Consider the following 17,561-nt stretch of genomic DNA (forward strand, 5'->3'; position numbering starts at 1 on the left):
GGTGATCCGCCCACTCACAGGTGGCGACACGCCTCACCCCCGGCCCGCACGTGTACCAGCGAACGAGGCGGTGAGGTCCGCCATGAATCACGAAGGGCGGGGCGTGTCCCTGATAGGAGGAGGGTTATAAGTTATTGAAGAGAAGTGTAGCCACAGGGCAGCGCTGTCTGGACTTGCTCTCGCTCCAGAGCCGGTGCCGGCGTGAGTTGTGTTTTGTTTTTGTTACTGGAACTGACAGGAGATGCTTTGAAACGGCGGGGAAACGATGTGATCAAACGGTGGGAGATTTACTCTTTGCGACTACAGGCATATTGATGCGCTTTATAGATTAAAAGAATTTGGGGCTAATCTAAAGCTGGAAGCTTTGGAAGGGCTTTTAAAATCTTAGAGTTAATATCATGGGATGCTATTTGGCTTAAATTTTGAGCCATTTGGTCCTGACTTGCATTTAGTTGTATTTTCTTGTTTTAATGATGAAGCTAGTGGAAAAATACACTTGCCTGTTTATTTTTCAATGTGATGCATCTTGTGCATTGTGTACAAACAAGCATAAATAAATTACAAAATATCTAAATATTTGAGAGGCTGAGTGGTCCAGAAATTCAGGTTTTATTCAAGTGGTAGTGAGTTCAAATCCCATGTAGAATACAGTTATTTTATCCTTGAATAACCATGTACTGACATATTTATGCACACATGCACACACACATGCGCTCGCACACACACACACACACACACACACACACACACACAAATTAGTATGAAGTGGTGTACAACAATGATATGCATGGAAGAATTGTCAGAAGGAAAAGCTTTCTTGCAATCTGATCACAATAGTCAACCTCAGAAATATGCACCACGACACTTAAATAAGTCAGAGACTGTTTGTAAGTGCTGTGGACTGATGAAACAAAAATTGAACATTTTGGCCACAACCACCAAAGATACATCTGGATAAAAGCAGGGGAGGCATTCGAGGAAGATAGCACTCTGCCCATCATTAAGCATGGGGGTTAGGCTTTGGGGCAGTGAGGCAGTCAGTGGCTCAGGAGATAGTGTGCATGTGGAAGGAAGAATGGATTCAACCATTAAATACTTAAATGAACATAAGCTTAAGGTTGTGTGAGCATGTGCACATACGTGTGTGTGCCCGTATGTCTACTGTGTGTGTGTGTGTGTGTGTGTGTGTGTGAGAGAGTGTGTGTGTGTGAGAGAGAGTGTAAGCTGTGTACTGTATGTGCGCATGCATGTGCGTGTGTCTGTGTGTGTGTGTGCCCATATGTCTACTGTATGTGTGTGTGAGTGTAAGCTGTGTACTGCATGTGTGTGTATGTGTCTGTGCGTGTGCGTGCGTGCATGCGTGCGTGTGTGTGTGCGTGTGTGTGCGTGTGTGCGTGTGTGCGTGTGCGTGCGTGTGTGTGTGTGTGTGTGTGTGTGTGTGTGTGTGTGTGTGTATGTAAGTCATCCTGGTTACGACCGCCTGCTCTGAAAATGAATAATAATAATAAAGATAATTAATTTACGTAATGGAATGTGTAAAAGTTGCCCACTTTAGCGAGTCTCTTGGATGGTTGGGACAGCTGGGTCCCAAATGGATCTGGAGGAAAAAGAGGGAAACAGGTAATTATGCTAATCCTGTACGCTGTTGAACTCAGCACCTCTAATTATAATTGATTTCATGATGGCAAACCATATATCTACCAATTCTTTCTTTTGTGTTTTTTATTTTTATGTAATGAATTGCTTTTCATTCAAAAGGATGTCTTTCAGACATTTTAATAGAGTATTAATTAAATGGAAAGCTTACAGATTTCCGGCTCTGTACTGGTGAGAGTAAAGATAGTCGTGTCAGTTGCTTGTATGACCTGCGCCATTACATGTATTTTTCTGAACAAATCTATGTGAACATGAAACAGATCTGCTTTATTTCCATGGCGTGGTAGAGGCTAAACCACTTTCTGGTGAAAAGTCTTCTTAAATAATTAAAACAAGGACATGAATGCTTTATTTATTTATTTGTTTACTTGTAATTAGCAATTTTCAGAATTCAGAAAGTTAGGCGTGTCCCCATGCGGTACTGAAACCCAACCAGCCTGTGAAGAGATGGGCACAGCCCTGCTGACTGAAACCCACTCAGCCTGTGAAGAGATGGGCACAGCCCTGCTGACTGAAACCTACTCAGCCTGTGAAGAGATGGGCACAGCCCTGCTGACTGACACCCACTCTGTGCGTTGCTGGTCACAGTCAGCACTGGTATATCAGTGAACCTGTGAACTGCTACTCTGCCGAGGCTGATCGTTCTCATCATAATATTCTTTGATGTAATATTCTTTTATTTTGTACATTTTTGTTTTGCATTTGCATACAGTAGTAGTGCTCTAGTGTTTTTCTACATAAGGAAATATGTTAGAGCCCTTGTTGTGATGATTGAAAGCCTGTGTTGTGTTGGTTTGTGTTGTGTATGTCCATACTCTCTCAGAAAGAAAGTGACAATGTACATACATTTTTGCTCTTCAAGGATCAAATTTGTACCCTGAAAGTCATGTTCTCTTTGGGTACAAATTAGTATGTTTTCCAAGCAAAAAAGGTACAAATGAATTATTGTACAATTCTGTAGTACAACAAAAGGTACAAATTAACCATTTCATGTACCGACATGCATTTGTACCTTTATTTCTGAGAGCGTACCTCTCATGCCAGCAGTCAGTCAGGCAGTCTGTCCTATCCAGAGTGTGTGTTGGGGGGTCCTCACAGGCTGTGGAGTGACCCCAGGTTGGTGGAGAGAATTGTAACTCCACATAGACACGTGCCCGGACGAGAGCCTCACGTACAGCGGCGTGTTAACCGCGCTCTCTCTCGCAGTCAACTGGGCGCGCTCAGTGCTCGCCTCCCGCGCGAAAAAACGTCCTTCCTGTTTCTCATTTTTACACCTAATCAGCAAAAAGACAAAAATGTGTACGCCGCCTCCTATTAAAGAGGTGATTATTGGTAATAAATACTTTTTTTATATATACTTATTACAGAGGCAGTATTCTCGCGCGGTTAATGAGAGTAATTTGACTTGCTTGAGAGATTACAGTTCCCAAGAATTAATGCGGCAATCCCATTCGGAGATTTAAAGAGATCTAAGATTGTTCACAGGTCGTGTGCTGCTAGATGCACCCCTCTCACATAGCAGCTAATGGAGTTGAACAGCAGTCTGTCATGTTCTGTCCCCCCTCTCTATAGCCTGCATGCCCTTGATTCCTGCAGAGCTTGTTGTTTAGGGCACTTTCATCTGCATTGGGCTTTCGGCACTGCCCCTACGGCAGCGGGGAAAACGCCTCCGAAAACAGTCACAACCTCTATTTTGCGTCGACGTTTTTATGTTTGAATGAACTGTGAAGAGGGAGTTGTACGGATTTGTGTGCGTTTATTTTTAAATGTCAAAATGTAACGTGTTAGTTAACCCACTGCGGTGTTTCTTTTTATTTCCTATGGACCTTAGCCAGGTATGAGAAGCTGCCTCGCCCCACCGAACTTCACTGTGCCTTTATTGTATCGACAGCACCGGGTTACAGATTTTAGAAATCCCTCACCGTTACTTGCATGTGCATTAGACAAACATTTATTTTTCCAATTTAGAAATAGAACTGAGTAAGCTTGACGAGCTGAAGTCAAGTTGTCTGTTTTAATTCAAATGTAATGTCATTTCTCCTTTAAAACATAAACAAAAAGGCCACAAAATGAGATTTTCAAGCTTCCTCCGCTGCTAGACGTTTATTGAAGCTTGCAGCCCAGAAGGTGTTGGTGCAAAACGCTGAAGGTGGTTCTCGCAGACTAAAGATGTCCGATGTTGTTGGCACGCTCTGCTCAGAATGCTAATTAATGTTGACTGTTTGTCTGAAGCTGCTTTCACGTAAGGCTTTTTTCTCCCCCCGTAACTTGTTAGTATTGTGACTTGTCTTTCCCTGTGAGGCAATGAGAGACGCGCGAACGTGGTTGAGATGTACAATCATCGCCCGCAATCCATTTTGTCATCTCACAGAATTCTGGCCAACCTGTACTCATTCTCTTCTGTGTCTCATTACTGCCAAATATCCATACACTGAAGCGTTTCAGTCCCACCTGACTGCAGATACTTTGAGGGCACCTCGGTTTATGACAAAAACAACCAGGGTTCAAACAATCGGGTTCGTTTGTTTTGTTTTTTGTCGTTTATTTTTTATTTTTTTTAAGTTCCCCCCAGTGCCGAGGGATCGCATTACTGCACTCGGAATAACTTTCAACACAGGAACTGCGGGTTCCCTGAGAGACAGCCTTACGCTGCAACTTAATCCGGAGGCATTGCGAATTAGGCTTTCTGTGATTTGTCCAAATATCCTCTCTCTCCCCCTCTCTCTCTCTCTCTCTCCAAACGCCTGCTAATGGAAGCCGGATTCCTCCACAGGCACCTCATACTCCATGTCTGCTCTTTCAAAGCCAAGACCAAAAAAAATCTAAAGCCTTTGATTAGCAGACGGTCAGATCCGCAGTGCTGCGGTGTGTGTCGTTATGATGAAGCAACAATATTTGCATTCGAGTTTAATTTGTTTTGGTCTGAACGAGCACAGGCCGAGCTCTGATGTAACACCAGCTGGATCCAACCCATCTCCATCAGGCCAGTGTGCGTAAAATGAACTTTGTGTGCAAGAGCGGGGTAAACCGCATCTGGCGTGTATGCAGTGATGTCATTGAATAAGGCCCTGCTAACAGTCAGAGTTCTACCCCCTGAACTTAAAGCAGTGTTGGAACTGTATCCCAACAGTCACACTGCTGAAGTCTTTTGCAGTGACATTAGATTCCAAGTTCTTTAAGTTGAATATATGAGCTTGTTTGAACTTGCTCTTAGCTTGACAAGTAAAGTTGTCATACCCCATTGGCAAATTGTGAAATGAGTGCAAGTCTCTCACCTCATTGGCAATCTTTTTATCTTACTTAGCCAGAAAGTAATACAAATTATATTTTAAGTCCAAACAAAAGACCAAAATACTTGTTAGGATTTATTTTATTATGACTTTTTTGCATTATACAAAGTAATTCCCAACCCAGTCACCCAAGCCCCACTCTGGTGCATGGTTCATCTGAACTCAGTGGATGCCATCATGAAGGTAGATCGCAGCGTAAACACAGATTCAGTTCAAAGTTGAGCAGTTGGACAGAAATGCAATGTGTTCAGAGGCTCTTACTGGGCCGCACATCGCTACGGTAACAGTCACCGTTCATGACCGGAGCGTTCCATTTGCGTTAACGTCGTCACATAACGGCTTACAAACAAAAACGACAGCGGCGGAATAGCACGTAAACTCGGCCGTGTTGGAAACGGCCCCGTTGGGTTGGGCTGGCTGGGTTCACGCCGGTTTTAAAAGCCTGCGGATTCTAGCACTTCCTGCGCCACTATACCTGATGCAACTTCTCTGGCAGAAGTGCAATAACACAGAACAGATTTTCCGAGGGCCGTAAAAAAAGCCACTGTTAGCTGGCACGGCCGCCCCATCTCCTGCGTTTTATCGACTCTATGAAAATTACAGAGGAATGCAATGGTGGGCATCCCCGGGCCAGTGTTGGGGCGGAGGGGAGGGCTGGCTTGCATTGTTCCTGCCCATTTCTTTTCCTCCATTTTGTGTTTTTTTTTTTGTGTGTGTGTGTGTGTGTGTGTGTGTGTGTGTGGTAAATGATAGCAAAGCCTTCACTTCAGCCCAGCCGGTTTCCCTCTGCGTGACCCCGCGTTAGCGCCGGCGTTCACGGGCAGTGCCCAGGCAGAATGGCGGTACGGGGACAGAGTGGCGCGCGCGCTTGTTGATAGACTCCTCACTGAAGTGGATTAAATCAGCGTCAGGCGACTGGAGCTGATTACAAGAATATGAAAATGCAGTATCTTAATGGTACATATTTTCACCAGGCAGCCCGGTTGCCTTTCATTCTGCGGCTAATATGTCTATTCTTATGAGTCATTTACTTCTTTAATTACCTTTAGCAGCAGATGCACAATGGTGTATTAATGTGAATGATTTTTACTGCCACTCTATCATACAATGGCTCTGAAGTTGAAAGGCGTAATTGACGTGGAAGAGCGACTCACGAGGGAAACAATATTTAGTTGACAGCTTCCCTTGTACTGTGGGATGGTGTTTATGAGTTTACACCGCACTAAAGCCGTAATAAACACAATTTTCATTCAATAACGCGGGAATGGCGGGGTCGAAAAATCCCTTTGTGGTGGAGAGATTTGTTCGTTTATCGAATCATGATATGGAGTTGCTTTCTATGATCATTCTGTGTGTGTGTGTGTGTGTGTGTGTGACAGATAAGGTACGATGGAAAAAGAGAGAGAGAAAGAGAGAGATGAATGGTGCAAGAGAGTAGCTAGTACTACATATAGCCTTAGTTCAACCCCAAGGTAATTATTGCATGTGGATTTATTTGTGCTAGTGTGTTTTTGTGCCTCAGTTAAACCTTTGTGTATGTGTATATCTACTGTGTGTGTGTGTGTGTGTGTGTGTGTGTGTGTGTGTGTGTGTGTGTGTCTGTGTGTCTGTGTGTATCTACTGTGTGTGTGTGTGTGTCTGTGTGTATCTACTGTGTGTGTGTGTCTGTGTGTGTGTATCTACTGTGTGTGTGTCTGTGTGTATCTACTGTGTGTGTGTCTTTGTGTATCTGCTTTGTGTGTGTGTATGTGTGTGTGTGAGTGAGAAAGAGAGAGAGAGAGAGAGAGAATGTGCTCATGAGTGAAAGAGATAAATGAGCGGGCACAGTTAAACCTTCAGTGTGTGTGGGTGTGTGTGCGTGTGCATGCATGTGTGTGTGTGTATGTACTGTGTGTGTGTGTGTGTGTTTGCAGAGCAGCCCCTTTCTTGGAACCGTGGCTTTTTTGCCATCTGTTGTTAAGCCGGCGGTAAGCAGGGCCGGAGAATCCAAACAAGCGGGGTCTGCCCGTTGCAAACGGAAGCTGTCAGGGCCCCCACATAGCTGCGCTGACCCCCAGGGCCCAGGGTCAGACGGCGGTACCAGGCTCCGCGGGGCCCCGCCTGGTGGGGCTCTGTTTACTCTCCCCCCCCCCTCACCTCCTCTCCCAAACTCCCCCCTGCTCCTCCATCATCAGTCTCGCTCCAGCGACTCCACTTCCATCCCCACTCATCTTTAATAACTTCTCTTTGCTCCGCTTTTCTCCCTCTCCCTCTTTTTTATAAAAACATTTGTCAAGGCGCAATATTACCTGTTATTGGGGGGAACAAACAAAATGAGATTTTTATTGAAGTCAGCTTGCATCTTATATAATTGCATGCTGAGTTTTATATTGTTTAAACATGGCAATTTGAAATGTTTAGTGTTGTCATAAATATTAATAGATTTGCTGAAAAGTGCTGCTAAGGAAAGGGATATAATGGTTTGAAGTGGGTATAAAACACTGATTTATTTATGTATTCTACATGAATTAGTTTGGAAATCTAAACATCAGTTAGAGAGTGTTTTTCAGAGCGACTGTAATGTGCAGGGTTTGATCATGGGTGCCTATTTTCCATGTGGAGAGCCTTTTTGGAAATGGCATTAATTATATACTTAATACTGGAAATTTACCTTCCTGTTTTGCATTGCAGATAAATGGGCATAATACAAAGGAGAAAAAAATGCAATTAATATAAATAGACCTGATCCTCTCTGCTTATCCGCTCACGCACATTGAAGAATTTTCCAAAAAATTATATGCATTTCAATTAAAATGGCTCTCATTGTAAGTGAATTCCATTACTATATATTCCGTCTCTGACCATCCCCCACCTCTCCCCCAGTCTCCCACCTCTCCTATACCGAACAATAGGGGGGATTGGGGCTCCCGGCTCTGGTTTGACACAATCGGGGCCCAGTCAAAGCACCTTGCAGGGTCTTACAATAGAAAGGCATGAATTGGAAGCCCTGGCTAAGTGAGACAGATCCGTTCAAAGCACACATGAAATAAAAATAGAAATCAGATATAAAAAAAAAGAAGAAAAAAATTAGACGGACGAACCTGTTTACCGGACGAACGAGGCAAGGCCACCATCTTGTTTAAAGACGGCGAGTCCGTGAGGTGGAACGGGCGGTGTAAATGTCAGGTGTGTTAAGATGTGCGCTCACTCACGCAGTCCACCGGATAACCTTGACATTTAGGACACTGCCGTCCAGCCCTTCGATGGGCGGGGGGGGGGGGGGGGGGGGGGTAAAACCTCCATCTCTACAGCCTGGGACTACATTAAGAGCTAACCTATTAGCGCTGTTTTCGCTGGCTGTCTGAGAGCTGGGGTCTCCTGTCTATTAAACTGCAGCCCCAGTGTAAACATGCCCGTGTTGGTCCTGATCCGCTCGACGGCCAGAGAGATCCGGTTACACCTGCGCGCACATCTTCAAGCAATTAGAGCAATTTGTTTGAAACCATTTCACATTCAAGGTCTTCTCTGGCACTGCAGAGGAGGACACCGGCAGGCTGGGGGGAGGGGAGGGTGGGTTTGGGGGGGATAAAGAGGCTCGTATATGAGGGACTTGGACAAACAAGCATCCCCTCTCCTCTCCTGGTCATATTCCCTGTGGGAAAAATGAGAATGGAGCCCGCTCATTTCTCACAAACATGGCTGCCATTTTATTTTTTTGGCCTGTTTTTTTTTTTTTTTCTGTCATTTGCACTGAAATGGTGGACGAGATGGTTTTCGCCCCATCCAATCTTGCCTTAATATTCAGAAAGACTTTTTAGTAGCTCATTCTAAACATTTTAGTTCCACTAAATGGGAGAAAATAGTGTGTTGTTTTGTGAAACACTGGTAAAACCCCTTGTAAAACCCACTCTCTGAACACATGCACAGTGCTTACTAGTGTTAAATGTGTGGGATGATAGTTAAAAACAAATAGAAGGGACTTAGAGTGCGGTGATTCTAAAATGAACCTTGGTGCTTGTTGTCTCAGGAGATTGTTTCGGGAGCATAACAATCTGCGAAACAAACGCAAGCGTTGAGTGTGAAGACGTTCCGTAGACCGCCGTTCCCCTGTGACTTCCGCAAAGAGCTTTTCTTTATTTCCCTCCAAAGATTCTTATTCGCTAATATGGTGCAGACCTATACGATAAGGGGATGGTTTCTCGCTTGATTCAAGCCCATTAATGCAGGAGAAGTGTGAACTTTGACCGTATTAAAAAAAGAAAATAAAGAGAGAGCATTGTATTTGACAAGAATACCAAATGGCAAGTCTTTGTAGCTGATAAGACAGGCCTTGTCAGGTCCTAGAGGGTGTTTTGAATCAGAAATACCTGAAGGCTTCATTACGTCTGTGTGTGGAGAATCTCCTCCTCGCCCAACTCTTATTAATTAAAGGCTGTAACACAAACAGTCTGAGCGTGGAATCCTAATGACGAATTTTCACACAGAAAACGTCTTACTTCTGCTTCGTTTACAAATCCACAAATCAGTTTTTTTTGGTCTGTATATACAATGAAGGCCAAGTGGTGTTTGTGTCTAGCAGCAACGCACAGCAAAAAAAACGCTTTCATGATATTAAAAAACGATGTGTGTTTTCTTTCAGGATAATTCCATCAATATGTATTTATACAGATTGGCATCGGTCTTGCCTGTAGCAAGGCGTGCTTCTGTTCCTTTGTAACCCAGTCATCTGTTACTATTATCTGTCTTTGAGCTGTTTTTGTATCTGATCGGTTCCACCTAATATGTCTCTTGATTTGCGCTATTGTAGTGCTCAGACGACATGCTGTTCTCCTCGTTTGGCGCGGCTTTAGATGCTAGGGCTTGTCATCCGCTGGCAGTTTAGCGCCGGCGTCTGGCTCTGCTTTTTAGACTCGCGTTGTCTATCAAGCCCGGGTACCTTTGAATGCCAGATCAAAAGAGGATGAATTCCAGGGAAGAGACGGGGAGAGAAAGGGGGCCCCGCGCGGAGGGAAGAGTGTGAGCTGAGTAAACATCACAGTGACAGCTCACAATGGGTTATTTTAGCGCAGCATTAGCGCTCTGTACGACAGGCAGCCGCAGACGCCTTGTTAAACAACAAATCATTCTGCCGCCTCTAGCTACCCTCACCTCGGAAACAGTTGCCAGCCTGGCGCTGCTTTAACTTTGGTTTTAAAAAAAATCCTTTTAATGCGCCGTGTGACGATAAAGGGGTGGAATCGGGAGGGCGTGAAGTTATAACGCACTCGTTTTGACTCCGTTTCCAGGGGGTTTGTTTTGAAAATGCAGTTTAAAGATGTTTGTGTAACATACTGTATGTACAGTAAGACACCTAAACTAACATTGTCTCCTTTATAGACTGGCAAACATAAATGTAGCAAATATTGTAGCTCTGTACTATTCTGTAGTATTTAGTACTGCTCTGTATGCTCTATATACCCTGTACATTACATTACATTATTGGCATTTGCCTGTAGTATGCTGTTGGTTTGGACCTCTTGTATAAGACCGGCTCTCTCATTGTGCTGCTGGTGTTTCGGGTCACACGGAGAGACCACTATGCTGTAGAGGACGCCTCACTGCAGTTGCTTACAAAAAAGGGCAAAGTTCCAATTCCTGTGTTATCTCATTCCTGAGCGAGCCCCGAGACACATGCCACTTCCTGTTGACTCAGATCGGCCACCTCTGCCTTATTACGCTGAGCAGACCACACTCCGCACACGCCCGCGTCAGACGCTGCTGACGGCGGAAAAGTCATACTCCCCGGAATGTGTTTGTTGTTGTTCTTTTATTTCATCTAATCATTTCCAAGTGTTTCAAGTGCCCCTCGACTAGGCTGGTCCTCGACTCACCTCACCGGCGGAGGTGAACAGGCTCCGTGTGCGCTTTTATTTTTGTGCTGATTCGAAGATGTGTCTTCTGAAGCTGGAATACACCAACACTACCCGGCTCTTTAATTATCATCCAAAAACGAGCTAATTAATCCATTATCCTTCATCATCCTGTCATCAAAAAGAAAAGAACAGTTTCTAGCACCCTGGAAAGGCTCGCCAGCCCAACGTTATTAATTGACGTTCATGAAAATGTCTTTTTCTGCACGAAAATTTTTGTGAATGGCCTGTGACCCGACGTGCACGGCGGCTTACGTAGGCGCGAGCGCGGAATCGGGAGAGTCATGCACGTCGCAACTTCGGAGAACTGCAGGCACACGGCCGCGTTTTTGTTATGCGCAATATCACACGGCGCTATCGGGTTTTGGATCGCACATGAAAATCATATCAGGGTTTGCGATGAGTGTCCCATAAGTCAGCAGCGGGAAGGTAAGCCCGTCCCACTCATTGACGGTGGGGCAGTTCCTCCAGATTACCGTAAGTGTGAAATGTCAGCGGTGCGACGCAGTTGTGTGCTAAAAATAGTCTGTGTTTTTAGTTATGTGAGCGCCGTGGCCACGTTCGATGGCTCATTCGAGGGGGAGTGGAGCTCGTACGGTCCCGTAGCTAGGAGACGCTTTATACCACTCAGGGCTGGGGTGTTTTTGGGGCTCCCCCCTCTTTGTACCCGTCAGAAATGCACACCACTGGAGATGAGTAAGCTCTCGTTTCCTAATCATATTTTGCACAAATGAGACTTTCGTTCTTCACATTACACATCAATGTACTTTCAATATTAATTTGATTGCATTTAAGGTCAAATTTTTTTTTTTTTTTTTGCAATTGTTGCAATTTAAGCATAAATAATGAAGAGTAGCATTGTTTTATTTTTTTTGGTCTTGCCAGAAGCGGAAAGCTTACGTGCATGTGTACAGCAGACACATGCACACACAAAGTCAGCGCTAGCTCTTTATCCTGCTAATTAAAAGCTAGTTTTCAGGGCTGAATGAGTTTTATCAGTCAGTGTCGATGTGAATAAATGAGATTGAACATGTGGTGAGAGTGAGGGTGAGTTTTCTCCCCAGTGGGATCTTCAGACGATGAGCTTCCCCTAACTGCACTTGTGTGTGTGTGTGTGTGTGTGTGTGTGTGTGTGAGTGTGACTGTGAGTGTATGTGTGTGTGTGTGTGTGTGTGAGAGAGTATCTGTGTGTGTGTGTGTGTGTGTGTGTCAGTGGAGAACACCAGAGTAGAGTGGCCCCTCTGTAGCCTGTCATATTCCTGCCCCATGATGTCATCCCACATCCCTATTACTTGAGAAGGCCTGCGCGCACACACACACACGCACACACACACGCACACAAACACACACACACATTCACTGACATGCAGGCACACATATATGCACACGTGCACACACAGACACATGCATACTCTCTCTCTCTCTCTCTCTCTCTCTCTCTCTCACACACACACTCTCTGTCACTCACATACTGACAGATACATACACGCACGGCCAGACAAATTCACAGACACACATGTTCATATGCATGCGCACACACACACACACACACACGCACACACACGCACACGCAAGTCCCAAGCACAGCTGTGTATTCCAGCCACAATGCCTGCCACTACGAGAGTCTTTTCATAAAGCTTTTTACAGGCCTAGATCTCGCTCTCCCTCTCTCCGTCTCTCTCCCTCTCCGTCTACCCTGTCCTTCCTCGTTTGTTCTTACCATCATTTCTTCTTTCCCTCTCTTCCTTACCTCGGTCTTTTTTGCACGACATTTTCTCCTGCTTTCGTTCGCCTTAAACCATCCCTCTCTCTGTCTCTCCCCTGATTTTTCGAAGGCATTCCCTGCACACCCGTCAGTATCCGTCTCTGCTCCTCCGCTGGAGTAACGCGAGAGGAACAGAGAGGCAGTGACGGGGGCGAGAGGGTTCGAGAGCGGCCCAGACTGTTTGTTTAATGGTGGGAGTAATCGGCTGAGGGACATGGAAAGAATGAGTGGAGTTATTTACTCAGATGTTGTGCTGCTGTAGGTGTGAGGCTGGCGGTCCGCTGTGGGAACGGTCGCTTGCTTTTCTTGGTATCAGTGTCGTTTTCACGAGCGCTGTTTTTTCCCCCGCTCCAGCGGGCCTGTTTGTTCTGGATGGCATGTTTGATTATTTATCGTAAGGGAAGAGGGAGTAGCCGGAGCAATAAACATGTGACTACACTCTGTTTTGTTTTCCACGGAGAAGGCCATGTCCTTTAACAGATATTTGGAGGAGCAATAAACCTTTTATTTGCTTTCTGGGGGTGGCGGGGGGGGGGGGGGTGGTTGTGTCAGGAGGAAATGAAGATCAAAAAGGGGCTAATAGCGACTCCGCAGCGTTGCTGTTTGCTTTGAGTGCAACTTATTAACAGAAAATATTTTTGAAAGTCAGCTGCTATTGATTTTACACCCCCCTTCCACCCTGTTTGTTTTGTCAACTCGTTATTTTGGTGAACTGCGCGTTTCGAGAGGAAACTATGTAAATTTGTTTGAAGGAAGCAAAGATGGAAAAATTGTCTGTTATGCACAGTTTGCTTTGTTATCTATCAACAGCCAAGAACACATTGTCGTTTGAGTTCCATCTGCGGTGTTAAAAAGCAGTAAGAGCACTCCCCAGGGAGGGCTTTCGCCCAAAGCACAAAGGTTCTGTTTTTCCCCCCTTCTTGTTCCTTTTATATTGCTGTTGTTTTGGTTTTTGAATTTTTTTCCCTTATTTTTGTGTTTCTTCCAGGCTTTACAAGTTGCACGACAGATACTACTTCAGCAGCAGCAGCAGCAGCAGCAACAACAACAACAGCAACTGCAGAGTAGCTCTCTCAAGTCTCCCAAGACCAATGAGAAGCCAGCAGGCCTACAGGTAAAGAACAAGCCCTCTTCACCCTGTGTCTGTGCAAACACCCTCTGCATCGTGTCTAACCGCCGTTCTAGGGTTGACTGGACTGAGTGCCAGTCTGCCACCATCGAGTGGAAATTGGAAACGGCGGTATTTTAGTAGCGACAAGGCAACGCTACGGCTGGGCGGAAAATGTTTTTGTTTTTGTTCTGTTTTTCTGTTTGTTCGCCCTTCATGTGCTATTATAAGACAAAGTGTACCAGGGAAATGGCATAAACAGGAAATTAAGAAAGCCAGTGTACCGTTTGGGTATTCCAGATCTCAGAATTACAACACAACTGAAACCTCTGTCCGCCAATGCAAAGCTCAGCAGTGTTCAGACACACTGATCTGTGGCTATCCGCAATAACAAATTGTCATACATACTCTATTTACAGAATATGTAATGCATTTCACAGACCATGACCAGGCCCAATCTGGGAATAAATAATATATTTTAAAAATTATAGTTTAGTACTACATAGAGGCAGCAAATTAGGCTCTAAAATTGTCTGTGCTTACTTTCTCTGTACTTGTCTCTGTTTTGTGGTGTGTTGTGTTTCTGCTGGAATTGGCAGCTGGAATTGGAGCATGCTATGCATAATTTGTATTCTGCTGTCAGTCTGTGCGACCTGTTGTTGTGTGTTGTATTTTGGGTGTTGGCAGTGATCATTGGAACACATTTTTCATATCTAATGGGCAGGGTTTATTTAATTTCTGCTGCAGTATTGGTCCGTTTCGCAGCGTGTTGTGTTTTTCTCAGCCGTTGGCAGCAGGTATTTGAGCGTTTCTGTATAACTCACGTTGGGCTGTCAGTCATTGTGGTTCTTTGTGGTTTTCTGTGTTGGCAGCGTATGTTGAATTGTGTTTTTGCAACACTCGCCTGATAGTCAGTCAGGGCTTTTGTTTGTATGCAGTCTGTTGTGAGCCGGTGGTGGTATTTTGCTGCCGATGGCAGCGTAATTCACTGTTTGACTTCTCTGTTGCCAGTATGCATGTAGTGTTCTGCCGCTGTTGACCGCATATCACACGTACATACATTTTGTGTGATTCGTATGGATTGTCTGTGCTCTTGTCAGTCTGTGTATGGTGTTCTGGCATTGGCAGTACACACTGAAACATGTTTAGTGTAAGTCATACGGTTTGTCTGTACTCTTGTCAGTCTGTGTATGGTGTTCTGGCATTGGCAGTACACACTGAAGCATGTTCAGTGTAAGTCATGCTGTTTCTTTTTACTCTTGTCGGTAGATGTGGTCTTCAGGCATTGGCAGTACACATTGAAACATGTTTGTTTGTACTCTTGTCAGTCGGTGCATGGTGTTCTGCAGACAGCACACGCAGCGAAGCACGTTCTGCGTGACTTGTAAGGTTCGCCTTTTCTCGACTCCTTCAGTCAGTGAGAGGCGGTCGGCTGGCGTCGGCAGTGCACGTCGTAAACAGAAGTGCGTTTTGTGCGTTGTCGGTCGGCGAGGTGTTCTGTTGCCGTTGGCAGCGGGTAGTGCAGCCCGTGTTTTCGCCGGCGTTGCAGGAGTGACGGGGTCCGGGCATTTTCTCTGTTGTTGGACGGGATGAAAGGGGGACCTGGAAGAAAGGAAATGAAGGTGCTCCACTCCTCCTGCGGAGATCTGAGCTGCGGTGGGCCTGTGGAGCGCAGCTGTGTCCCTTTCATCAGTGCCACACCGAAGGTGCGAGGGAAGGAGCTCAAAAACCTTCACCGCCAACAGCAGGGGGCGCTGAGGAGCAGGGTAAACGGGCATTTATACGGGCGACCTTTGTGATGCAAAACAAATTTTTCACCAAAAAACCCCAACCCTTTTCATCTGGTTTCTGTTGTTAATAAGAAGCGCTTTCCCTGTCTGATGTAATATTTACGGTAATTTACGATCGATTTGAATTTGGGCGCCCGTTCGAGCCGCTGTATCTCTGTTTGAGCAGGAGGGTTGTTTGTTACAGTGTGAAATTACAAAGGACTGGAGGGCACGTTTGGTAATTAATACTGTGGCCTGTTATGTATGTGCGTGTGTGTATATATAATATTTAATACTCCCTCTCCCATAGGGGGTCTGTTTTAATGAGCTATTGTTGCGGCTGGGTCTAATGTCAGGTAGTGAAAGAAGGTCTTTGTTGTGCGGATGTCTAAGGAATAGCTCCGGAGGATGAAATATGACTGTGCTGACCTTTCAGTTGTGTGCGTATTTGTCAGGATTCAAATAAGTTGAAAGGATCAAACTAAACGGTTTCCCGAGTCAGGCTGGGAATTGTGTAGCAGAGGTCAACAGAGGAGGCCACTCGGCTGATTCCTCCGCCGAGCTGGTTGTTGGTACACAGCGAAGTACGAGAGCGTCTCCCGCAGACAAAGACAAAATTAAAATTCTAATTTATTAATGTATACAGCGAGCTTGCCCAACCTGTCACTCAGCTATTGAAAAGAGCCTGCCCACCCCCCCCCCCACTCCCCTCCCCTACCCGCGCTTATGAACCTCACAAGTTCAGGATGGCATCTAAATAAGTGGCAAATTGCCTCTGCTTTAATGTTACACGTAATGTTTTTTCCCTTGGATGATACTGACATTTTAAGTCACAAGAATTGTATAATCCTTTTTTTTCTTCCCCGCATGATAAATATTAATTTTACCGATACGTGTACTTGTCCCTAAACGTGAATCTGCATGTGTCTGAGCATGCGTGTGCAGTTCCCCCCACGTGTACCTGTGCGCATGTGTGTGTGTGCGCGCGTGTGACTGAGTGTGTCCGTGTGCCCATATCAGTGTACAATATATTTCTTGTTCACTTCTGGTCTCCTGGTGGTGGATAGGCCATCTCATTGAGACACTCAGGAGTAGCAATTTCTGAAACACTAGAATATAATGATGTAAAGGAGTGCTATTGCTCTCTTTACAAAGACAGGGCACCTGCATTAAGTCGGGCCTAAAAGACACTTAATGCGCAGCATTCGCTTTGTTGACGCCAGTCAGCGCTCTCCGCTTATGACTCGGAGTTGGCAGGAACAGGCAATCAAAAGAAACGAAATACAACAATTATGACGCACTTTGAGAGCGACGCCCTCGGAACCACAGAAGAAGGGCGTTGTGATGGAGAAGGCGGACGGTTATGGGTGGAGGGGCCCTCGTCTCAGCCGCCATCTTAGTGGTGGAAGGAGCTGAACGCGAGAGCGGCCTTTGCTTGCGCTTCGCCGAGAGGTGACCCGCTCAAAGCACATTTATATTTTCAAAAGAAGGAAGAAATCTTTAATGAAGCGGAATAACGATCCCAGGAAAAGAAATAATAAGCCTGGAAAAAAAATCATCAGTCCAAGGACCCGCACCGGCAATCGGTTTTAAACAGCTTTTTGGCTTTGTTTTTTTTCAACCTGTGGGGGGAGGGTGGTATCAGTGGTCAGATTTATGGGGGGGGGGGGGGGGGGGAAGCTTTGTTTAAAAGCTGCGTACCCTTTCTCTCAGGGTGTTCAATTTACCGAAATGTACAAACAGCTGCTGCTCGGGCCAAGAGGAGCTAAACACGGGGCCTAGCTGAAGCTAAACGTACTTGACTGGTCAAAAGCAAGTAAATTACTGACAGAATGACATGTGTAATTAAAAGAGTGCATGCCACTTTACCTCGTGGTTTACACCTACAGAGGAGCAAAAAAAGAGAGAGCGACTCCCACCTCGCTAATTACCGTTATCACTGAAATGGTAGGGTTTGAGTCATTAGTTCCATGTGCATTTAATTAGAGGCAGGCTGAAATTGGATTTAACTTATTACTTTTTCATGGATCACTTTCTTGTCATCACTTCAAATTGGATTGCAGCCCCAGGTAACTAATTAGGACG

General features: G+C 45.3%; 1 protein-coding gene across 4 annotated transcripts in view; it reads left to right on the forward strand.

Annotated features, from left to right (window-relative positions):
* Positions 1-17,561, forward strand: part of foxp1b (forkhead box P1b) — a 183,084-nt gene that overhangs the window by 106,208 nt on the left and 59,315 nt on the right. For all 4 annotated transcript variants that reach the window (XM_061218901.1, XM_061218902.1, XM_061218899.1 and 1 more), the window contains exon 6: positions 13,588-13,713. In XM_061218901.1, the coding sequence (XP_061074885.1) occupies positions 13,588-13,713 (126 nt within the window). The remainder of the gene's footprint in view (positions 1-13,587; positions 13,714-17,561) is intronic.

This window comes from Conger conger, chromosome 14 (genome assembly GCF_963514075.1).
Source record: "Conger conger chromosome 14, fConCon1.1, whole genome shotgun sequence".
NCBI lineage: Eukaryota > Metazoa > Chordata > Actinopteri > Anguilliformes > Congridae > Conger > Conger conger.